Raw genomic sequence first — 19,373 nt, 5'->3', positions numbered from 1 at the left:
TACTTTTGGTAAATATAAGTGTCAATTTTACAAAATATTCATTAATTTATGTTACTACATCATTTCCGAATTTAAGGCGAAGTATTAAAATCTTCATGTGGATAAAGAGAATTCATGTAAAAAGAAATTTATTTGAATTTAGTTGGATTTGTCGTTTAGGAATTTATTCAATTGGATCTGCCGAAACAAGATAGAGAAGAGAGTAATATTTCATTCAGTACAAATGCACAAAAGACACAGAAAAAATCTCTATAAACACATAACAATTGACCCAGTGTTCAACAAGACAATAATATCCAAGAAACTGAGGAAAATAAAACTCTAAATCTAGCCAAACCTTAATCAATTGTAACAAAGATCCTAGAACTTTACATGTAAATTGATTCCCATCATTTACCAAGCTCACACAAACTTTAAGATGATGGTCTAAGAAATAGAATATCTCCTCCGTTTTCAAGATCACGAGCAACTTCTTCAAGATAACTATCAATTATCTGTCCAACTCTTAACGAAGACCCATGCCCTAAAACAAAGTCGCCTTCATTGCTACCGTTCTTTTCTGCAACGTCTTTCAAGTTCCTGTTGCTTCTTCCGTTGGTCACAAATTGATCTACGAGTTTCTGAACAAGCTCAGTATCATATATCGTGGTCTGAAGCGATCTCGCTCGGATCAACAGGTCACTAATACAAGCTTCATCCAACTTTAAACCACCCACGCTTCTCATCAGATCTTCCTTTAAAAACTCATCAGCGTTTAACAGAAGGGCAAATTTAAGTAATTTTAGTAGGAAACTACAAGAACAGCTGACACCCTTGTCGGAAGGCAACAAGCAAATTATAGTTTCAACTAAAGATTTATTCTTGTGACTATTAGCAGAAGAAACCAATACATCGACAGAATCTGGCAACCATTTGGCTGCAAAAGTCTTCAATGCCTCACAAATCACACCACCGTCCATTCTGCCTTTTAATTTTATGGCAATCATAACTCGCTTGAAAAGATTGATGTTCAACTCGCATACATCTTCAACCCACCAATCTCTATGTTCCTTCCAATCACCTTTTGATTCTCAGACCATGGGAAGAGAGAATTCGTGCTCTGCAAAACGATAATAGAATCTTTCCAGGTGCGAAAAATGCTGGAGTTGAGAAATACATCAAACTTTAAAATAAGGTTTCCTCTATCGATATCGTCAGTCATCTCAAGATACTCTGCGGCACAACGTGCAGCCACAACATTGTAGGCGTGGAGAGTCACCACCATTCCATAACAGAATATTCGCACATATTTCAAATGCTTTTGATCCACTAGGAAAATCGACCAACTCAATTTCTCCGAGCCCCTCCTTGCCGGATTCTGATACCAGTTTTTGTATTTTATCGCTCTTGGACAGGAGAGGACTCTGCAAAGACATATCAAAATAGACAATAAATCAATTTTGACAGAGTTCAAACTGCAATTTTCACGAGCGATTCAAAGCATGGCACTCCAGGTAACATCCTGGGATATTAGTAAGTCAAACTTGTTCAATATACATGCCAATGAATTGTCTCAAAAGAAGTCACCTTGTGGAGATGAAATTATCCACAAAGCTGACTATCCACAAGTGACCACCAAAAAAGACAAAAAAACTCAAGCAAGTAAGCAAGCAATCATCAACTTATTCTTTTAGTTATAGTTTGATACAATCCACGTTTGGTATTTTTTTTAAAAAGCTCATGATAATACCATAGACCCGAGATGTGATAATTTTAATTTAATGATAAAAATATCACAAATGACTTAATTGTCCTCAATATATAAAAATCTTAAACCTTATCGTTCTTTCATCTCACCGGCCATCAAATAAATATTTTTATTTATTTATTTATATTATATAATATGATAATTATATAAATAAACTCGAAATAATTATATAAATGATTTTTATAAATCTCAATAAAATTAATAGTATCACTCGATTAACCTTAAAAATTGATATTTGACTTGACTCACAAAATCAATGGCTCAAATATCATATTATATAATATATAAAATTAGGTAAAAATAAATAAATCATGCAAGCACTGTCGGCGCATGAACAGATAAGAAATATGAACTCAAGCAATAATTTTGAAATTATAAAAATTATTATGATAAGGTTAATTTTGTCATTACAATCTAATATATAAATTTAATCACTTTTATTAAAATCATACCAAACATTAAATATAATATCATACATCTTATTTATCATTAACTTATCTTTATATTATATATCACATGATGTACCAAACTATACTTTATAATACAAAAATTATTCCCAAACCCTGAGCTCAAATCGGAATGAAACAGTACTTGACAATTTCAATACGCTACAATCATATGAATTATTTCATTGGTAGATGGAAGATAACTTCTATGAACTATTATAATCAAGGGAGATTTTGTGGAGATCACACAAGACTTTACAGTATTCAATTAAAATTGGTTCATGATGACATTTTAGTTAAACCAGAATCCCTCCTAAGTCCTAACCAGAGATTAAAACGGGGAAAATCATACGTCATGCACGATACACCTATCTATATATGTACATAACAGATTATGAACTAAAACGAGAATTAAAATAAAAGCATTGATAGCCAAACTCGTAAATACGGAATATGCTGCAAATCAATTATGCAGGAAAGCACGGTCAAAAGCAAAGTTCAATACAGCTCCTTTGGACTGGGACTCATTAGTGGTATCAACAGAACAGTGACTCTTTTGTAAAAGTTTTTTAGGCCTCAACGCACGCCTGTATCCTAGAGCGACATCTACGATAAAAATATTGTCATGATCCATCGATTTGCAGCTATATAGTAATAGCCATTAGGTCATCATCTGCCTCATTTAGGGTTTTTATCGATATTTAAATACAAACAATGAGATAATTAAATTACATTTTTAAATTTAAAGTTGGCAAATATGTAAATTCTTAGCTGGATAATTTACGGCATACAAACCACTTTTCAAAATATTCATATCTTCTGGTTTTAGGAGTGAACAAAAATGGCTGATTTTTTACTATTTTCAAAAATGATTTAAACTTTCTAAACTAATTATAATGAATAGATAAATGTCATCATGCATAGAGATATTAAATAATTTAGCATTATTGCGCCATTATCTAAGAAATTAATCTAGTTGGTTTTATACGAAAATCAAATTAATGTGATATGAGTATTACGAACCTTAAGCAAATGTAAAAGAAAGAAGGATCTGATGCATTCGACGACATATGGGTCGAATATCTTATTTGTGTTATTCATGAAAAAATATTACTTTTTATGTTAAAGATTATTATTTTTTATTGTGAATATCGGTAGGATTGACCAATATCACAGATAAAAATTCGTGAGACCGTCTCACAAGAGTTTTTGTGTTGGATAAATATATAAAAAAATATTTTTTAAATTTGACTTATTTCAAAAGCATTTGAAAAGCTATGAATTTGAGCATTTGGAAAATTAATTATTTTAACCTATTCAAGTTCTTTTAAAAGCACAACACCACCCCTCAAAACATATATAAAATTATAAAAACATTCAAACATGGAGACTAAATCTTGTAAACCAGTAGAATAATAAAAAAAAGGGCATAAAATTACAAAGACAAACATAGAATTCGAAGGTGAGAAAGCTAACTCGGATTTTGGAAAGAACTCCCTTCTTCTCGAGAGTATGAGTATTCGTCGAATTCTGCTGCGCTTTAGGTGAGAAATCGTGAAAATGGAGTCTTCGGTTTTTAGATCTGAAAACTTATGCGGACTGAATAAACCTTGGTATTTGTTAAAATAAACAATGGTTGGATTTTCCAAAATTCACAAATAATTATAAACAAAATAAGTTCATTATTTTTTTTAAAACAAAAAATACTTGTGACGTGTCATTACAGCCAGCGTCGAACGAACCGTAAATTGATACTGGACCCAAGACTCAAACCCACCCGTCACGTCTCAAAACCGTGTTCGGAACCCGCTATATATTTAATTAAAAAACTTAAATAAATTATTATTAATAATATATATAAAATATGTATCATGTATATATCATATATGTATATATATTATATTAATCGACTAAAAACATTATAACTAAACATCGAAGTCTCAAATTAAGAAAAAAATATAAGGACGCACCGACTTTAAAAGTAGACTGTGAAGTGTGACCTCGCAAAAAGCCAAAATAAGAAGAAAAAAAAAAGAATCTAAAATGTGAAATTGCAACTACCGGGCAACCGACAAGCTTAAAATACACACCAAAAACAAGATTTCAGATTTGTATATCGCATCTCCCTCTGGCTCTGGATCTGAAGACGCATAATTGGCTCTTCATTCTTCCGCACAATGGGAAGAGTTGCTGTTAGATCTCACACAGTTCGTTTGCTCTTTATCTTAGAAACTATATGCACATTGCTCCTGTCCCACAATGCCCTCTGCTTCTATCTGCCTGGTGTTGCCCCTGAAGACTTCCAAAAGGTACAATCTTTTTATGTGAATCTGACATTTTTTCTTGGTATTCTTCTTTTCGTTTATGTATTTGGGTATTAGCAAAAACAGTCCTTTCGTTACTTCTTATGCGATATGGCATAGTTACACTAAGTTTGTTGATGTGGGTTCTGTTCTAAGATCTGATCTTTTGTGCATGTTACTCTGAGAGCTTGTGTCTGGATCAGTGATTCACTTATTTGAAATGGGTTATTTGTAATTGTATAGTGCTCAGGATTGTACAGATACAAGTATTTGAATTTTTTTGTGCCCCCTCCATTTTTACATTCTGTTGTAATTAAATTTGGTCTCTTATCTGAAAAGGAGAAGATAATATGATTGGCCAATATGTTTGTATTGTTTGTTAGTGAAGTCCCAATTATAAGGTTTTGATATGATGTATATTTTGCATATAGTTGAAACCAGGCATCTTATTTAGTGATTTAGTTGGTATATGGTTATCTGCAGACTTGAGTGATTGTTTAAAAGTAAAATGATGACATTGCATTTGAAGCTGTATGGACTCAGAAAAATATCTAAAAAATGATTTTCCAACAACACTAGAAGCTGAATTTAACTAGTGCACCATTAGCTTTCAAAAGAAAGCAAAGAAGATGCTGAAGGATAACCATGCTTTCTCTTCACTGCGTTGTTTTTTCATATAATGATTATAAAGAGTTGGTGACATTCTCTTCACTGCATGTTTTTTGTATAATGATGTACGATTGAATGTAGAAATGTACTTACATTTTCTATCTGTCAAATTCTGTTGTTTTGCTTCTTATTGTTCTTCATTTTCTTTACAGGGAGATCCACTGTTTGTGAAAGTGAACAAATTGACTTCTATAAAGACTCAGCTTCCTTATTCATACTATTCTCTTCCATTATGTCCCCCTGACACCATAGTTGACAGTAGAGAAAATCTTGGAGAAGTACTTCGTGGTGATCGTATTGAGAATTCCCCTTTTGTGGTCGGTGCTATTTTTTTGATGATATTATGCTCAATTGTGAATTTAGCTAGAGGGCGGAGGGGGGGAGTGTATCACCCTTTCTTAATCGGGAATTTTTCAAAATTTTTTGTATAATTTCTCTAAATCTTTTACTCCTAAAGTCCAGATGCATTCAATCCCCCCGCCCCCCTCACTCCGTTGTCTCATATTACCCATTTTCCTGGATTCCCTGACAGTGCTTCTTTGACAGTTCTTATTGGTGACTGATTTTTTCTTGTTGACTGGTATACTACAGTTCAAAATGAGGGAACCACAAATGTGCACTGTTGTTTGCCAACTTAAGCTTGATGCTAAAATTGCAAGACAATTAAAAGACAAGATTGAAGATGAGTATCGAGTCAACATGTGTGTATTCGTCGTTGTGATCGATTTCATTTCTTATATTATTTATAGTTAGAGTTGTCAGTAGAAACATATCTTTCTTAATGATTTCCACTTTGTTATTTCAGGATTTTAGATAATCTTCCATTGGTTGTCCCAATTGCAAGATCAGAGCAAGAGGGCCGTACCGTCTATCAGCTTGGTTTTCATATAGGGGTGAAAGGACAATATAGTGATGTAAGTTGACTAATTATAGACCTAATGTTTGTTTTGAGCAATTGCTATATAAGAACAATATCTTTTTTACTCTCAGTTTTTACATTTATGCAGAGCAAGGATGAAAAGTACTTTCTTCACAACCACTTGAGCTTTGTTGTCAAGTATCACAGGGATCAGCAGACTGATTCTGCAAGGATTGTAGGTTTTGAGGTCACACCATTCAGGTGAGTGACTTCAAAAGAACTTTAGTACAGCCTTTGGTTTTTGACATAAAATTCAACTTCATTAATATTATTTTTTTAATTCTCATGGTTTAGTGTCAAGCATGAATATGAAGGAAAATGGAGTGAGAATACCCGTCTAGCTACATGTGATCCCCATTCAAAGCGTACAGTTTCTTCTTCAAATTCTCCCCAAGAGGTTGATGATAAACAAGAAATCATATTCACTTACGATGTTGCGTACCAGGTAATCCATTCACCAACTATATATTTTCATATAATCTTGACTTATTATCAAAGCCCAAACAATTGCTAAATGCCTTGAGCCTGTTTTTACTTGTTTTGTTACTTTTGGAGGTACCTTGTGTAGCAATCGTTTTCTCAAGTGCTCGAGAAAAGATGGGGAGATAGCTCTACGATATTTTATATTTCAATATGTTTTCCTTAACGTGCACTCTTAACATTGAAAAACACATGTTCAAATCTAGTATTAAAAGCGCACACATTCACATAGATTGTATATTGGTTAACAAAGGCCTATAACTAAGCATCCAAGATACTTTATTGAAATATATGGAATTCTGTGCAGCGTGCACAAGGAATTTTGAATGTTTGACATTGTTGCTCTGATATCATGTTTGAATCATATTTTCCAAAATATTTGAACTCATTGGAGGTGGACTAACTATGGTGTTGTACTTTTTACACCTTCTAGTTTTTTGGGCTGTCATCAACACATATTTTGTTCTTTTTCACTTGAAATTGATATGTTGTAATCTGTTTCTTTTCAATTCAAACTTCATTGCAGGAGAGTGATGTGAAGTGGGCATCAAGATGGGACACGTATCTTCTAATGACCGACGACCAAATCCATTGGTTCTCCATAGTTAATTCTCTGATGATAGTTCTCTTCCTCTCTGGCATGGTTGCCATGATAATGCTACGTACCCTCTATCGAGACATTTCCAGGTACAATGAGCTTGAGACCCAAGAAGAGGCACAAGAAGAAACTGGGTGGAAATTGGTCCATGCTGATGTGTTCCGTCCACCTATCAACTCAGATTTCCTCTGTGTCTATGTGGGAACAGGAGTACAGTTCTTGGGAATGGTATTGGTCACCACAATCTTTGCAGTGCTTGGATTCCTCTCCCCTTCAAATCGAGGCGGACTTATGACAGCCATGTTGCTGCTTTGGGTTTTCATGGGACTTTTTGCCGGTTACTCATCTGCACGCCTCTATAAAATGTTCAAAGGAACTGAGTGGAAGCAAATCGCCCTGAGGACTTCCTTTTTCTTCCCAGCTACGGTCTTCGTCATTTTTTTTGCATTAAATGCGCTTATCTGGGGCCAGAAGTCTTCAGGAGCCGTACCTTTTGGCACCATGTTTGCTTTGGTCTTCCTCTGGTTCGGAATATCAGTTCCGCTCGTCTTCGTAGGCAGCTATGTTGGGTTTAGAAAACCAGCGATAGAAGACCCTGTAAAAACGAACAAAATCCCGAGGCAGATCCCAGAACAAGCCTGGTACATGAACCCCATCTTCTCCATCTTGATTGGAGGAATTCTTCCTTTCGGGGCCGTTTTTATCGAGCTCTTCTTCATTCTAACCTCGATATGGCTGAACCAGTTCTACTACATTTTTGGCTTCCTCTTTATAGTGTTCGTCATCCTCATCATCACCTGTGCAGAAATAACAATCGTCCTATGCTATTTTCAACTATGCGGTGAAGATTACCTCTGGTGGTGGAGATCATATCTCACATCGGGATCGTCCGCTCTATATCTTTTCCTCTATGCAACATTTTATTTTTTCACTAAACTCGACATCACAAAGCCCGTTTCTGGTGCGTTATACTTCGGGTACATGTTCATTGCTTCGTATGCCTTCTTTGTGGTAACAGGCACGATTGGATTCTACGCGTGCTTCTGGTTCACCAGGCTGATTTATTCTTCTGTTAAGATAGACTGAGTGAGAAAAAAAGAAGAGAGAGAAAGAGAGTTCTTCAATATCGATATGTATGATTCTTGGATATCGCCATGCGTGCATATTCTTTCGAGCCCATCATTGTCTTATTTGATAGTTTGATTTGTACGTGTTTTTACTTTTTATGCTGTTTTTGTTTCATCTTTGTTAAGGATGATCGTAGAGCTTGTAAATTTCTCTAAATTTACCTCTTTTTTCTTTCACCAATCCTATAAATCTTTCATTTTCAGGTGGTAGGAATAAAAGATGATATATACATGATGACGCATACATGATGAGTGGGGCACTTGAAAACAGAATTAAAGTAGTTAAAAATTCCCAAAAATTTGCAACGTCAAACACAGTTAAAACTCCCTGAAAGTGGTCAAAGAATACAGATTCAGCTAATCTTAACGTGAATCCAACATTTAAAAACTATATATGCAACAAATAGCAATTAAATACTGAAAATACTTTCCTACCATCTCCTTCTATTAAAAGCCTGATGTCTCACCATTGATAAAAACACATACAGAAGGCAAGTAATGGCACCATACCCCTACACACGGGTCTCCATCGCCCTCAGCCTCATAGCCGTTAGCTCAGCCACCCAAAACCCCTACCGACACCACGTGCACCGCCCATGCAAAAAACTGGTCGTATACTTTCACGACATCCGTTACAATGGCAACAATGCCCAAAACGCAACTTCGATCATTGTAGGCGAACCTGACGGCGCAAACAAGACTAGTCTGGCGGGAGTGGGACTAACCCATTTCGGAGACTTGATCGTGTTTGACGATCCTTTAACTTCTGACAACAACCTCCGGTCTCCACCTGTTGGCCGAGCACAAGGGTTTTACTTGTACAACGATAGAAATCAACCAGCATCATGGCATGCATTCTCCATGGTTTTCAACTCCACAAAATATAACGGCATTATGCTGGCTTGAATGTTATACTAACCAAAACCAGGCATATTCCTGTAATTGGTGGGACTGGAGACTTTTTCATGCACAGAGGGATAGTAAGTTTTACTACTGAAGCTGTTGAAGATGAGGTGTACTTCAGGCTTCGTATCGAAGTCAACTTGTACGAGTGCTGGAAGCTCGTGAATCCTTAGGCCATGCGCACACAAACACACACACACTGTCACACCGGTATCATATATAACCTGGCGGTAAAGACAAGGAAATTTATATCAAGTAATGTGCCAATGCATAATGATGGAGCTAGGACTGTATATTTGTGAGATCAGTTTGTTATGAAATTATAATGTACCAGTAACTATATGCATGTTATTGATTTGTGTTATGTTATACAATTTAATAGTATGAAGTATTATTATAATTAAGAATAGAAATCAAAATCAAATTAAATCAATTCAATTTTCCTAAAGTCAATGTAAAACTACACCACTGCCAAAATTTTCTCCCACTTGTCTGGATTGGAAAATTTGTAGCATGAACGAAGTGATCTTGTTTGTAAAATGAGGAAATCGGCATATTGGAGATTTTTATGGTGTAATTTGAAGAAGTGGAAAGATTGAAAAAGAAAACCATTGTACAAAATAGTAATTAAGATAAATTTTAGAAATGAATATACAATGAAATTAGATTATTATAAAGGTTAATTTTCTTTTTCTTTAATTAAATTGATAGTGATTTCGGTTTATAAATTATAAATTTTTAGAAATTCACATTAATATTATAATCTTACGTTTAAATCATGAACTATTTCATTGTATTTTAGTGCATGAATTTGCTCTGTCGTCGAGGATTCAGTGAAAACGAACAAACTACATATATCCCAAGAACAGGTACATGAATCTCATCTTCTCAGTCTCGACAGGAGGGAATCGATCGTCTGTTCTATATCTTTTCGTCGATGCAATTATTTTTTATTTCTTTACTTAGCTCTACCTCACGAATTAAGCCAGTTTCCGTCATGTAGGCGTGCTTCTGGTTCACTGGTTGATTTATTCTTATGTTAAAATAGATTGAATGATGCAAAACAAGATAAAGAGAGTTCTTCAACATTTATATGCATGATTCTTGGATATCGACGTACCGGCATATTCATTTGAGCTGATCATTGTATTATTTGATATATAGTTAGGCTGGTACGTGTTTTTATGTGATTTTTGTTATCGTCTTAATTCGTAGCTTCTGTTTTCATTTCGCCAATCCGAAAATATTTCGACATTAGGTAGTAGGAATGGAAGATGACCTATATGATACATAGATGGTTGTGATTCATCAGATTTTTTTTTTGATAAATTCTTTGCATGTTATAAAATCAGTTCTTAAAAGATAAATCTTGTTATGGAGTAGAGATAAATAATAATTGAACTAAATTCTCAAAAATTATTTCAAACTCGACTACTCGAGCAGTCGAGTTTTATACACTAAAGTTGGAGCTGACCTTGAAATAACGCTCGATCGACTGGTCAAAGCAAAGTTTGAAGCAAAGTTGATAAGCAACTCGACATGCCCGCAGGACGCAACGGCTAGCCCTGTTTTATGTGTAATAATGAACTGTGATATCATGTATCAAAGTGACTGTAAGGAGTGTTTCTTTCCTACATCAAGTACGTGTTTGTCTTCGTTGTTTTGTTTTCTATTTTATCTTGATGTCCAGAAGCTTAAATCTAGCTAAGATCAAATATTTATTAATATCTTAATCAAAAGTAGGTAAAAATTCCCAAAAATTTGCACCATCAAACACAGTTTAAACAACCTGAAATGGTTAAAGAATACAGATTCAGCTAATCCTAACGTGCATCCAACATTAGAAAACCATATATGTAACAAAGAGAAATTGAGTGGTGAAAATACTCTCCAACCATCTCCTTCTATTTAAAAGCCCCACGTTTCACCACCAAAACACCAACACAAAGCAAATAGAAACAACACTCACAAACCAATGGCACCATACTCTGTCATACTCATATGCATAACCCTCAGCCTCCTAGCAGGTAGCTCAGCCACCCAAGACCCCTATCGGCGCCATGTGCACCGCCCATGCAAAAAAATGGTTGTATACCATCACGAAATCCTTTACAATGGCAGCAATGCCCAAAACGCAACTGCAACCATTGTAGGCGAACCTGACGGGGCAAACAAGACTAGTCTTGCTGGACCAATCCGTTTCGGAGACTTGATTGCGTTCGACGATCCTCTGACAGATGACAACAACCTCCGGTCTCCACCAGTTGGCCGAGCACAAGGGTTTTACGTGTATAGCAATACAAAACAACCAGCATCATGGCATGCATTCTCCATGGTTTTTAACTCCACAAAATATAAGGGGATTCTTACCTTTGCTGGATTGAATATGATACTAACCCCAACCAGGCACATTTCGGTAATTGGTGGGACTGACGACTTTTTCATGCACAGAGGAATAGCAAGTTTTACTACTGATGCTGTTGAAGCAGAGGTGTATTTCAGGCTTCGTATCGAAATAAAGCTGTACGAGTGCTGGAAGCTCTTGAATCCATAGGCCATACATGCCCTGGATGGGATTATGATGCATACATATACATGTACACGTCCATTATTACATAAAACCTAGTACTCTGTACAAGGAATTAATTATAAGCTTCAAGCTTCGATTTTTATGTCAAGTAATGAGCATATATATGGACTGTATATTTGTAAAATCATTAATATAAATGAATAAATTACGTGTGCAACGCATAGATTTAAAGATTAAAAGGGCCCGCAGAACAAAAATTGAAAGCTAGCTATCTCAGTGATCAACAAAAGTTCCCCCTAATCAACTCCGGTCGAGGCTTTATGAGATCTTGGACAGTGGAACAGGCCAGGTGCAAACCAGTTTTACTCCATTTTCACATTAAAAATTTCACATTTTATGCATAATTTTTCTGTAAGTTTTATCCCCAGACGTGATTCTCCCTCACTAAGCTGCTATATATGCTCTGCACCAGAATTTTCTTGAAAAGGAGAATTTTAAAAATAAGCAGAGAGAATCAAGGACAGGGAGACATGGCCATAGACATCATCCAGTTCCAAGATTTGACAGAGATTGGGAGATGGCTATTTGATTTGCCTAGTGATATTAGACTTGCCTACAATATTGGTATGGGAAAATTACTATTTAATTCATTATCTTTAATATTACAAATGTTAAAATCTATAATTTTGCTACCAATTAGGCATTTTTTTAAAAAAAATAATTAAATATATAATAGTAAAATTTTTATATACATTAAATTTTTTAGCTATATCAATATAAATAGATGTTCAAATTTGAAACTACTAAATCAGTATTTAAATAAAATAAATTTATGTCATGAAGCACCTTGATTTCAAGATGATGAAATCAATTTAATCAATCCAGATTATATAATTTAGTTCCAAATCATTATTTTTTGAAATTTTAGATTATATTACGTATTACACAAATTTTAAGTAAAATATATCATATATATCATAAATATGTAAAAGTATGTAGAAATTGGTATAAATAAATAATAATTTAAGATAAAAATGACATATATTTATTGTTTTGCTTATTAAAAAATATAACAACAATTTTAATACTTTAAATTTCGGTATATAAAATGTAGTATATGTTTTTAAGATAAATTATAGGGGTCTTCAACATGGGTTTGCTGGAAAAGAAAAAGAGTTATTGCAAATTAATGTCATTAAAATTAATTGAAGGCATATAACACCTATATGACGATGCATCAATTCGATTGTTTCATTTTCAATGCACGCAAAGTAGGCAAAAACTTGTGTGAGATGGTCTCACGGGTCGTATTTGTGAGACGGATATTTTATTTGGGTCATCTATGAAAATGTATTACTTTTTATGTTAAGAGTATTACTTTTTATTGTGAATATGGGTAGGGTTGACCCGTCTCACGGATTAATATCCGTGAGACGGTCTCACATGAGACTCACTCACGCAAGTAAGTACACAGAACAATACCAAATCACGCTTAGATGAATACTTTGAAATACTGACGATATCATCCAAAAATTGGAGATCACGGATTATGCAAAAATTCCCAAAAAGGAACATTTTTGATCCAGCAAAAGAATAGTGAGTGAAAGTCGTCGTCAAAGCAGAATTAACCCTTAGTTGGCACATGATGACGAGCTAAGTTAAACTCCGTGGCTAAACGATTAGAAACAGCTCGCCAAATGAAAATTTTACTAATTGAAACAGATACTAATTAAATATCTGTCAAAAAACATATTGATAAAAAAAATGGTTAACAAAATATTTTAATTTGGTGGCAAAATCATTTTTTCATTTCAAATCCAAAATTGTATCAATTCAACCATTAATACAATAAAGCCAAATTAAGTTTACCCTTAGATTTAAGTCTCGGAAAAAAGTGTACAAAGTTGAGGCATTGAATAACAGATTGTGGTGTGATATATGACAATATTTGTGACAAGACAATTCATAGATGGCCAAAACGACACCTTAACATTGCGAAGAATAAAAACTTCGATAAAACCAAAACAAATCACAACACAGTCCCAGTCAACCTACACATATTCCAAAACCAAGTCTTAAATCCATAAAAGCTCGCAAGATCTCAGCTCCAGTTTGTTTCCATCACACTTCCCTCTTCTAGTCAAATGACTCATCATCGTCATCTGGTAACGGCTGACTGGCAGCTTGAGCAAGCTCAGCTTCATGTCTGCCAAAAAACAATACCAATCAAAATACATCTTCTTCATGAAAGTGAGTTTAAATTCACAATTCAGATCATTTAGTCATGCGACTGGATTAGGTTTTATGTGGATGTGTAAGGAGCTTTAGCCATGTATGGCCGGGTGTGAGAAAGAGAGATACTTACAGTTGCTGTACAGCAATATCAATGATAACTTCTGGCGGAGCAAGAGCAGGAGACTCGACAAAATGCAAACTAACGTCGCTGCAAACAGAAACAAAGCAAACGATCCAATTCTTTAAAATAAATACAAATACTAAATTAGATGATACAGCGAAATGCATGGTTTCTCAAAAGTAATCAAATGTGTACACACCCACCCTGCAAGTTTTCTGGCGAGATACAGGAAGGGCTTCTCAAAATTATAATTACTCTTCGCTGATATTTCATAATACTGCAGATTCTTTTTCCTGTGGAAGGTAACCTGCTTTGCCTTGACCTGCCTGTTCTTAACATCAACCTTGTTTCCGCATAGCACTATTGGAATATTCTCACAAACCCTGAATATGGGTGGTAGAAAATGTAATATGTTATTAAGCCATCAGAATTTTAAATCCAAACATCACGCACAATTTGAATAAAGAATACAACATACCGACAAAGATCACGGTGCCATGTTGGGACATTTTTGTATGTAAGTCGAGCTGTTACATCAAACATAATGATGGCACACTGTCCATGGATACTACAACAGTCCAACAGAACAATATAAGCATCATTTTTTGATATTAAAACAGTAAACCTAAGACAAGACAAACAGTGATAGCGTACTCAAGGAAGTCTAAAGTATATCCCCATCCAAACGAGTTGAGTTAACGAAATGGACCTTGGTTTTTCTCATCAACCAAAGTTACTCACACTACATATATAGAATCATTTATATTTACATTGATAATATCATAAATTTCTACATATATATGGAAGAATATATAAGACAACCTATCACGAAGAAGCACACTATCACGAAGAAGCACACAATTCATGAAGGTATCAGCCATGCATTCTATCAAGACACTAATTTCGCCTTTTAATCTCTAGAGTAGTCAATTAGATATTTCTAACACAATCCTCCTTCAAAAATTCATCCAAATACTGAGCAGCAAAATCACAAGAACCATAGCAACTACAGTAACAGTTCATAAGATAAAAAACCAAATTCACTTACTAGTATCCATCCCTCAGGCCACCAAATTTCTCCTGTCCGGCTGTGTCCCAGCAGTAAAATCTGATTTTCCCGCAGTTAGTATGAAAATCTAGTGGATGAACTTCCACACCAATGGTAGCTGCACAAAAACAGAGGCTCTTTAGAAAACAATCATACAGAAAAAGAGTATTCTGAAACAAGTGCGAAAGAGAACACATCCAAATGAAACTTACGCTCATATTTCTTCTCAAATTCTCCAGTTAAATGCCTCTTCACGAAGGTGGTTTTCCCTACACCAGTAAAAGAAATCTATAAAACCAAAATGACCAAGTTGCAGAAAAGAATCCTTAATCATATGCTCTTTTTTCTAGAGCAATTTCCTTTACTCTAAACTCAGAAACAGTCATAAGACAGTAAATTCGAGGTTATAAGATTGATAGTAGACAAGAAATTACAAGAATTTTAACATAGTTCTATCAAAATTACTAAACTAAGACTTATAAAACCGAATAAATGATAAAACAGACAATTGAGTACGAAATTAACCATAAAGCAAAATGCAATTGTCATCACAAACCCTACCACCCCCTAATTATTAAATCAATTATTTTGTCCAAGGCTGGAGCCAGTCTAACATCCTAATCAAGAAGTAAAAGTGGAAAAAAACTAAACCTAAATCCGAATCAAATACTACTGATCGAACATATAACATGAGTTGCAGAAATCATCATAAATCTTTTATCAACGAAATAAACATAGCAATAATTACATAGTCGGCTAAATAAACACGCGAAAAACAAGAATCAATATTTTAATAAACCTAAAAATTACCAGTGCCACCATCGCCGACAATTACGAGCTTGAAGCTCGGGTAATCCACAGTTTGTTGGTTCGGTAAAGCCTGAATATTACCAAAACGGGGAAAAAAAAAAGATCAGAAGAATCAAATTAACACAAAAACAAATCTGCTGCACGGATCTAAGAATGAACATTTACCATGTGATTTTTCTGCTGTTTTGAACAAAAGATGAAACTCGAGAGAGGAAGTAAGCGTAAAATCTGAGAACGGTGCGTTTGTAAGCGCGCGTATATGGATTCGGAAGCCCTAATGCAGAGTAGATTTTTGAATTTGTGCTAAACCGAGTAGCTTTAAGCTGACGCGATGATCTGAGCCGTTGGATCAAAAGTTGTAACGGTGTCACATGCTTGTCGCGTGTTCGGGTGGTGACACGTCTTTCTAGAAGTGGGCTTAATTAATACTTGGGCCACATAGCCCAATTAAAGAAACAAGTTACAGGCCAATAAACAACTCTAACAAAGCACATAAACAAAACTTTGGTGACCCAAATCAAAAATTGTTTCTACTTATGAAAAACCTAAGCAATCATGAAATTTTAAAATTATACATAAAAACAAAATCTTGTTTTTTTTAATCTTAAAAGAGGTTGACATACGACAATACTGCTCTAATTTTGAAATAAGGATAAATAAGTGTACTCGAAAGAATATTGAATTATTAAATTTGCTCATGATTATTTGATATCAACCTTGAATTGATACATGCAGTCTGCCTTTGATTTTTACTTTCTTTTTTTTTTTTCCATGTAAACGAAATAAGCTTGTGATTCATCCCAAAGTTCATCTAAACGTAACAGAAGTATGCAAACATAAAAAATTTGAAGAAATTTTACGTTGAGTTGCAATTTGAAAATGTGGGGATTAACAATAGTGTAAAAGTACATCAAAATTTATTTAACTTAAAATAGCATGTTACATATGATATTTCAAATCACACTCTTCATACATAGTATAGAAGTAGGAAGCAAAATAACAAAAACTCTTTGCACTTCCCCTCACACGATGTTTAGTATAGTACTTTAACCAAATTTCACACAAAACTAGCTAGAATAGCCTCAGATTGGGAACGCTAGCCAACTTCACATCATCCACAACAGGGCCACAAAGGGAAGCATAGTCGGTGCTCCTCGTGTGATAGTACGTGCTGAAAAACATGACTCGAGTCTGAGTAGCTCTAGCCACGAATCTTAGAACCGCCCTCTTGTACCCGCCTCTTCCCTTGGACTCGTATGGGACTTTTAATGTCTCCCTACCCGCAAAGACCTCCACTATCATGGATCCCTCGCAGGAATTGCTGGCGTCCCCGACCGCGAAGGTGAGCTCGTATGTTTGGCCAACGACGGTTCGGATGTCTTGCCCTATGGCACTTTCTCTTCCCCCGACGAGCTCGATGGCTCGTTTGCCGTGTGGGACGGAGAAGTGAGCCGAGTCTATGTATTTGACGGCTTTCAGGGAATCGACTTTCCAGGCTGGGAGAGCAGAGTGATCATCTTCACTGATTGGAGGTATAAGGACTCCACTACTTATGTTGGGAAACATGTACGCACCTTCTTCAAAATCTCCGTTTCTTATGAGATTGTCTGCAAGAACGAGTACAAAAGGTCAGCAAAATCTGTATGGTGCTTAGATATGAAATGTGCAGTAGCTGAACCAGACTACAAATTAAGCATACCTTTGGTAGCTTGAGGAGTCTTCAAAAGCCGGATAGCAATCGAATCAACCAAAGGCCCGCAAGCCGGATCCTCTTCTCTCCCGGGATTGTGAAGTAGTATCTCAATCACATCGCACACTGCGCGGAATGCAAACGCGTACAAATCCCAACCGTCGCTACTATACAAAGTTTGGATTGGTATGACTTCGTAGTCTGGTGCCACCGAAACGTTTAGTCTCTCGTCTTGAGCACAAGTCCGAGCAGCACTAAGCGTTATCGCATAAGATGCTCCTTTGGTAACATTTATGAGTTGTTTGATCGACGCCTCGTTGCCTAGACGTACGGCTGCATACCCCTCAGGAACGACTAGGAGCATGTCGCCTTGTTTTTGTCCGGCTTTTACGTACTCGACGAAGCCCGAAATGTGCCATTTCGGGATGGCATGGGGTTTCAGTACCACTGTTCCTTTGAGGTCTGAGGGGTCGGGAGGCTGCTCAAAGTTGCCATTTTGTAGTGGTCCTGCATTTTGAGCATGTTGACATAGGTTCAAATTACAATGTAACAAGATTTAAATTTAGTTGATCATTATAATTAATACATTTGCCAGCAGAAAATTGATAGGACCATCTACATATGTATGCTGGTGGTAGACCCACAGATGTGGAGGCCATTTAATGCACTTTAAAGTGGTAGAATCAGCGTCCAAAAAATAACATTAAAATAAATTAGACGACTCCAACAAAATTTACATATCGTAAGTATCCTTGCTCAAAAACAAATTAACAAGAGAGTATGCCTTTTCAGCGCACAGTAAGGAACATTTGTCTTGTCTTTTTAAAACTCAAACTGATCAGGATTGAAAATGTTTTCTCATCAATGCATATCTCAAACCATCATGCCAACAGTTACGAACTCATTACGAGGATTTATATTTTAAATTTGTATCAGAATCTAGGCATTACACTACTCTAAGCCCAAAATTACATTCTGAAAAGATGCAAGCAAGAGGGCCGGCCATTAATGGAAGGCAGTCGAACATGCTTGGGAGCTTACCGTCGGTGAAGGCATACGCAATTCTGCAAGTGAACGAACAAAACAACACCAAAAAGACAGTGAAAAAGAGCCTCATTCCCTGAATTTGAAGTGAGAATTGATAGAAGAATTTATGGCTTTTTTCCTTGTAGTTCAAAATGGAATTTGAGTGAAGGGGCTACTTATACATGCCAATGGGAGTAAATTAATGACCTTGGTTTTGGTGCTTAATAATTGATAGTGTAAATTTGTTAGAGCGGACAGTTCTTGATTGATCATAAATAATGCAGCTTCACATGGGATCATTTAATACCCACATTCCCCTCCCCTCCCATTTGTGTCTTGTTTTGTTTTTAGAATGTTTATTTATAACTTATATATTATTTGTTTATATATGATATTTGAAGGGATGACTATCTTACTCATGATTAATATTTTTTCTATTTAGTTTGGTTTATATTCAAATAGTATAATATTGTAGTTGTAAAAAAAATAATGAAGAGTAATATTAACATTTTATTTGATTATATTTATATGAGAAGCGCATATCAAAATTTTAAAATTCACCGAGAGATTAAAGAGTAATTTTAAATGTTGAAATAAAAAAAACAAAACAAAATTATAATATGTACATCGTATAAAGATAATTTTGGAAGAAAAAAGATGAAAGGTAAAGGATAAATAACGCAACATAATAGATTATATAATGTTTGATATGATTTTAAAT

General features: G+C 35.2%; 4 protein-coding genes and 2 pseudogenes across 4 annotated transcripts; 3 read left to right on the top strand and 3 right to left on the bottom strand.

Annotated features, from left to right (window-relative positions):
• Positions 1–253: 253 nt before the first annotated feature.
• On the bottom strand, positions 254–1,415 carry LOC140979150 (phototropic-responsive NPH3 family protein NPY1-like; annotated as a pseudogene).
• A 2,819-nt stretch (positions 1,416–4,234) lies between these two features.
• Positions 4,235–8,466, top strand: LOC140979923 (transmembrane 9 superfamily member 9-like). Its single transcript, XM_073445580.1, has 7 exons — positions 4,235–4,502; positions 5,318–5,482; positions 5,757–5,866; positions 5,971–6,079; positions 6,173–6,285; positions 6,379–6,529; positions 7,091–8,466. Exons 1-7 carry the CDS (start codon positions 4,371–4,373, stop codon positions 8,246–8,248), a joined length of 1,938 nt encoding a protein of 645 aa, XP_073301681.1. The 5' UTR covers positions 4,235–4,370; the 3' UTR covers positions 8,249–8,466.
• Positions 8,467–8,787: 321 nt separating this feature from the next.
• LOC140978608 (disease resistance response protein 206-like) lies at positions 8,788–9,520 on the top strand (annotated as a pseudogene).
• Positions 9,521–11,113: 1,593 nt separating this feature from the next.
• LOC140979620 (disease resistance response protein 206-like) lies at positions 11,114–11,870 on the top strand. Its single transcript, XM_073445113.1, has one exon. It carries the CDS (start codon positions 11,168–11,170, stop codon positions 11,744–11,746), a length of 579 nt encoding a protein of 192 aa, XP_073301214.1. The 5' UTR covers positions 11,114–11,167; the 3' UTR covers positions 11,747–11,870.
• Positions 11,871–13,634: 1,764 nt separating this feature from the next.
• LOC140979926 (GTP-binding nuclear protein Ran-3-like) lies at positions 13,635–16,267 on the bottom strand. The gene is made up of 8 exons (XM_073445585.1): positions 16,102–16,267; positions 15,937–16,006; positions 15,339–15,395; positions 15,127–15,244; positions 14,557–14,646; positions 14,282–14,461; positions 14,088–14,165; positions 13,635–13,928 (listed from the first exon to the last, which is right to left on the bottom strand). The coding sequence occupies exons 1-8, from the start codon at positions 16,102–16,104 to the stop codon at positions 13,859–13,861; spliced, it is 666 nt and encodes a 221-aa protein (XP_073301686.1). The 5' UTR covers positions 16,105–16,267; the 3' UTR covers positions 13,635–13,858.
• Positions 16,268–16,831: 564 nt separating this feature from the next.
• Positions 16,832–18,871, bottom strand: LOC140979921 (BIIDXI-like protein At5g11420). The gene is made up of 3 exons (XM_073445573.1): positions 18,668–18,871; positions 17,636–18,133; positions 16,832–17,543 (listed from the first exon to the last, which is right to left on the bottom strand). Exons 1-3 carry the CDS (start codon positions 18,741–18,743, stop codon positions 17,008–17,010), a joined length of 1,110 nt encoding a protein of 369 aa, XP_073301674.1. The 5' UTR covers positions 18,744–18,871; the 3' UTR covers positions 16,832–17,007.
• Positions 18,872–19,373: the final 502 nt, after the last annotated feature.

This window comes from Primulina huaijiensis, chromosome 6 (genome assembly GCF_012295235.1).
Source record: "Primulina huaijiensis isolate GDHJ02 chromosome 6, ASM1229523v2, whole genome shotgun sequence".
Taxonomy (NCBI): Eukaryota; Viridiplantae; Streptophyta; class Magnoliopsida; order Lamiales; family Gesneriaceae; genus Primulina; species Primulina huaijiensis.
The sequence above is the reverse complement of the archived record's forward strand: the minus strand, read 5'-3'. Positions and strand labels throughout refer to the sequence as shown.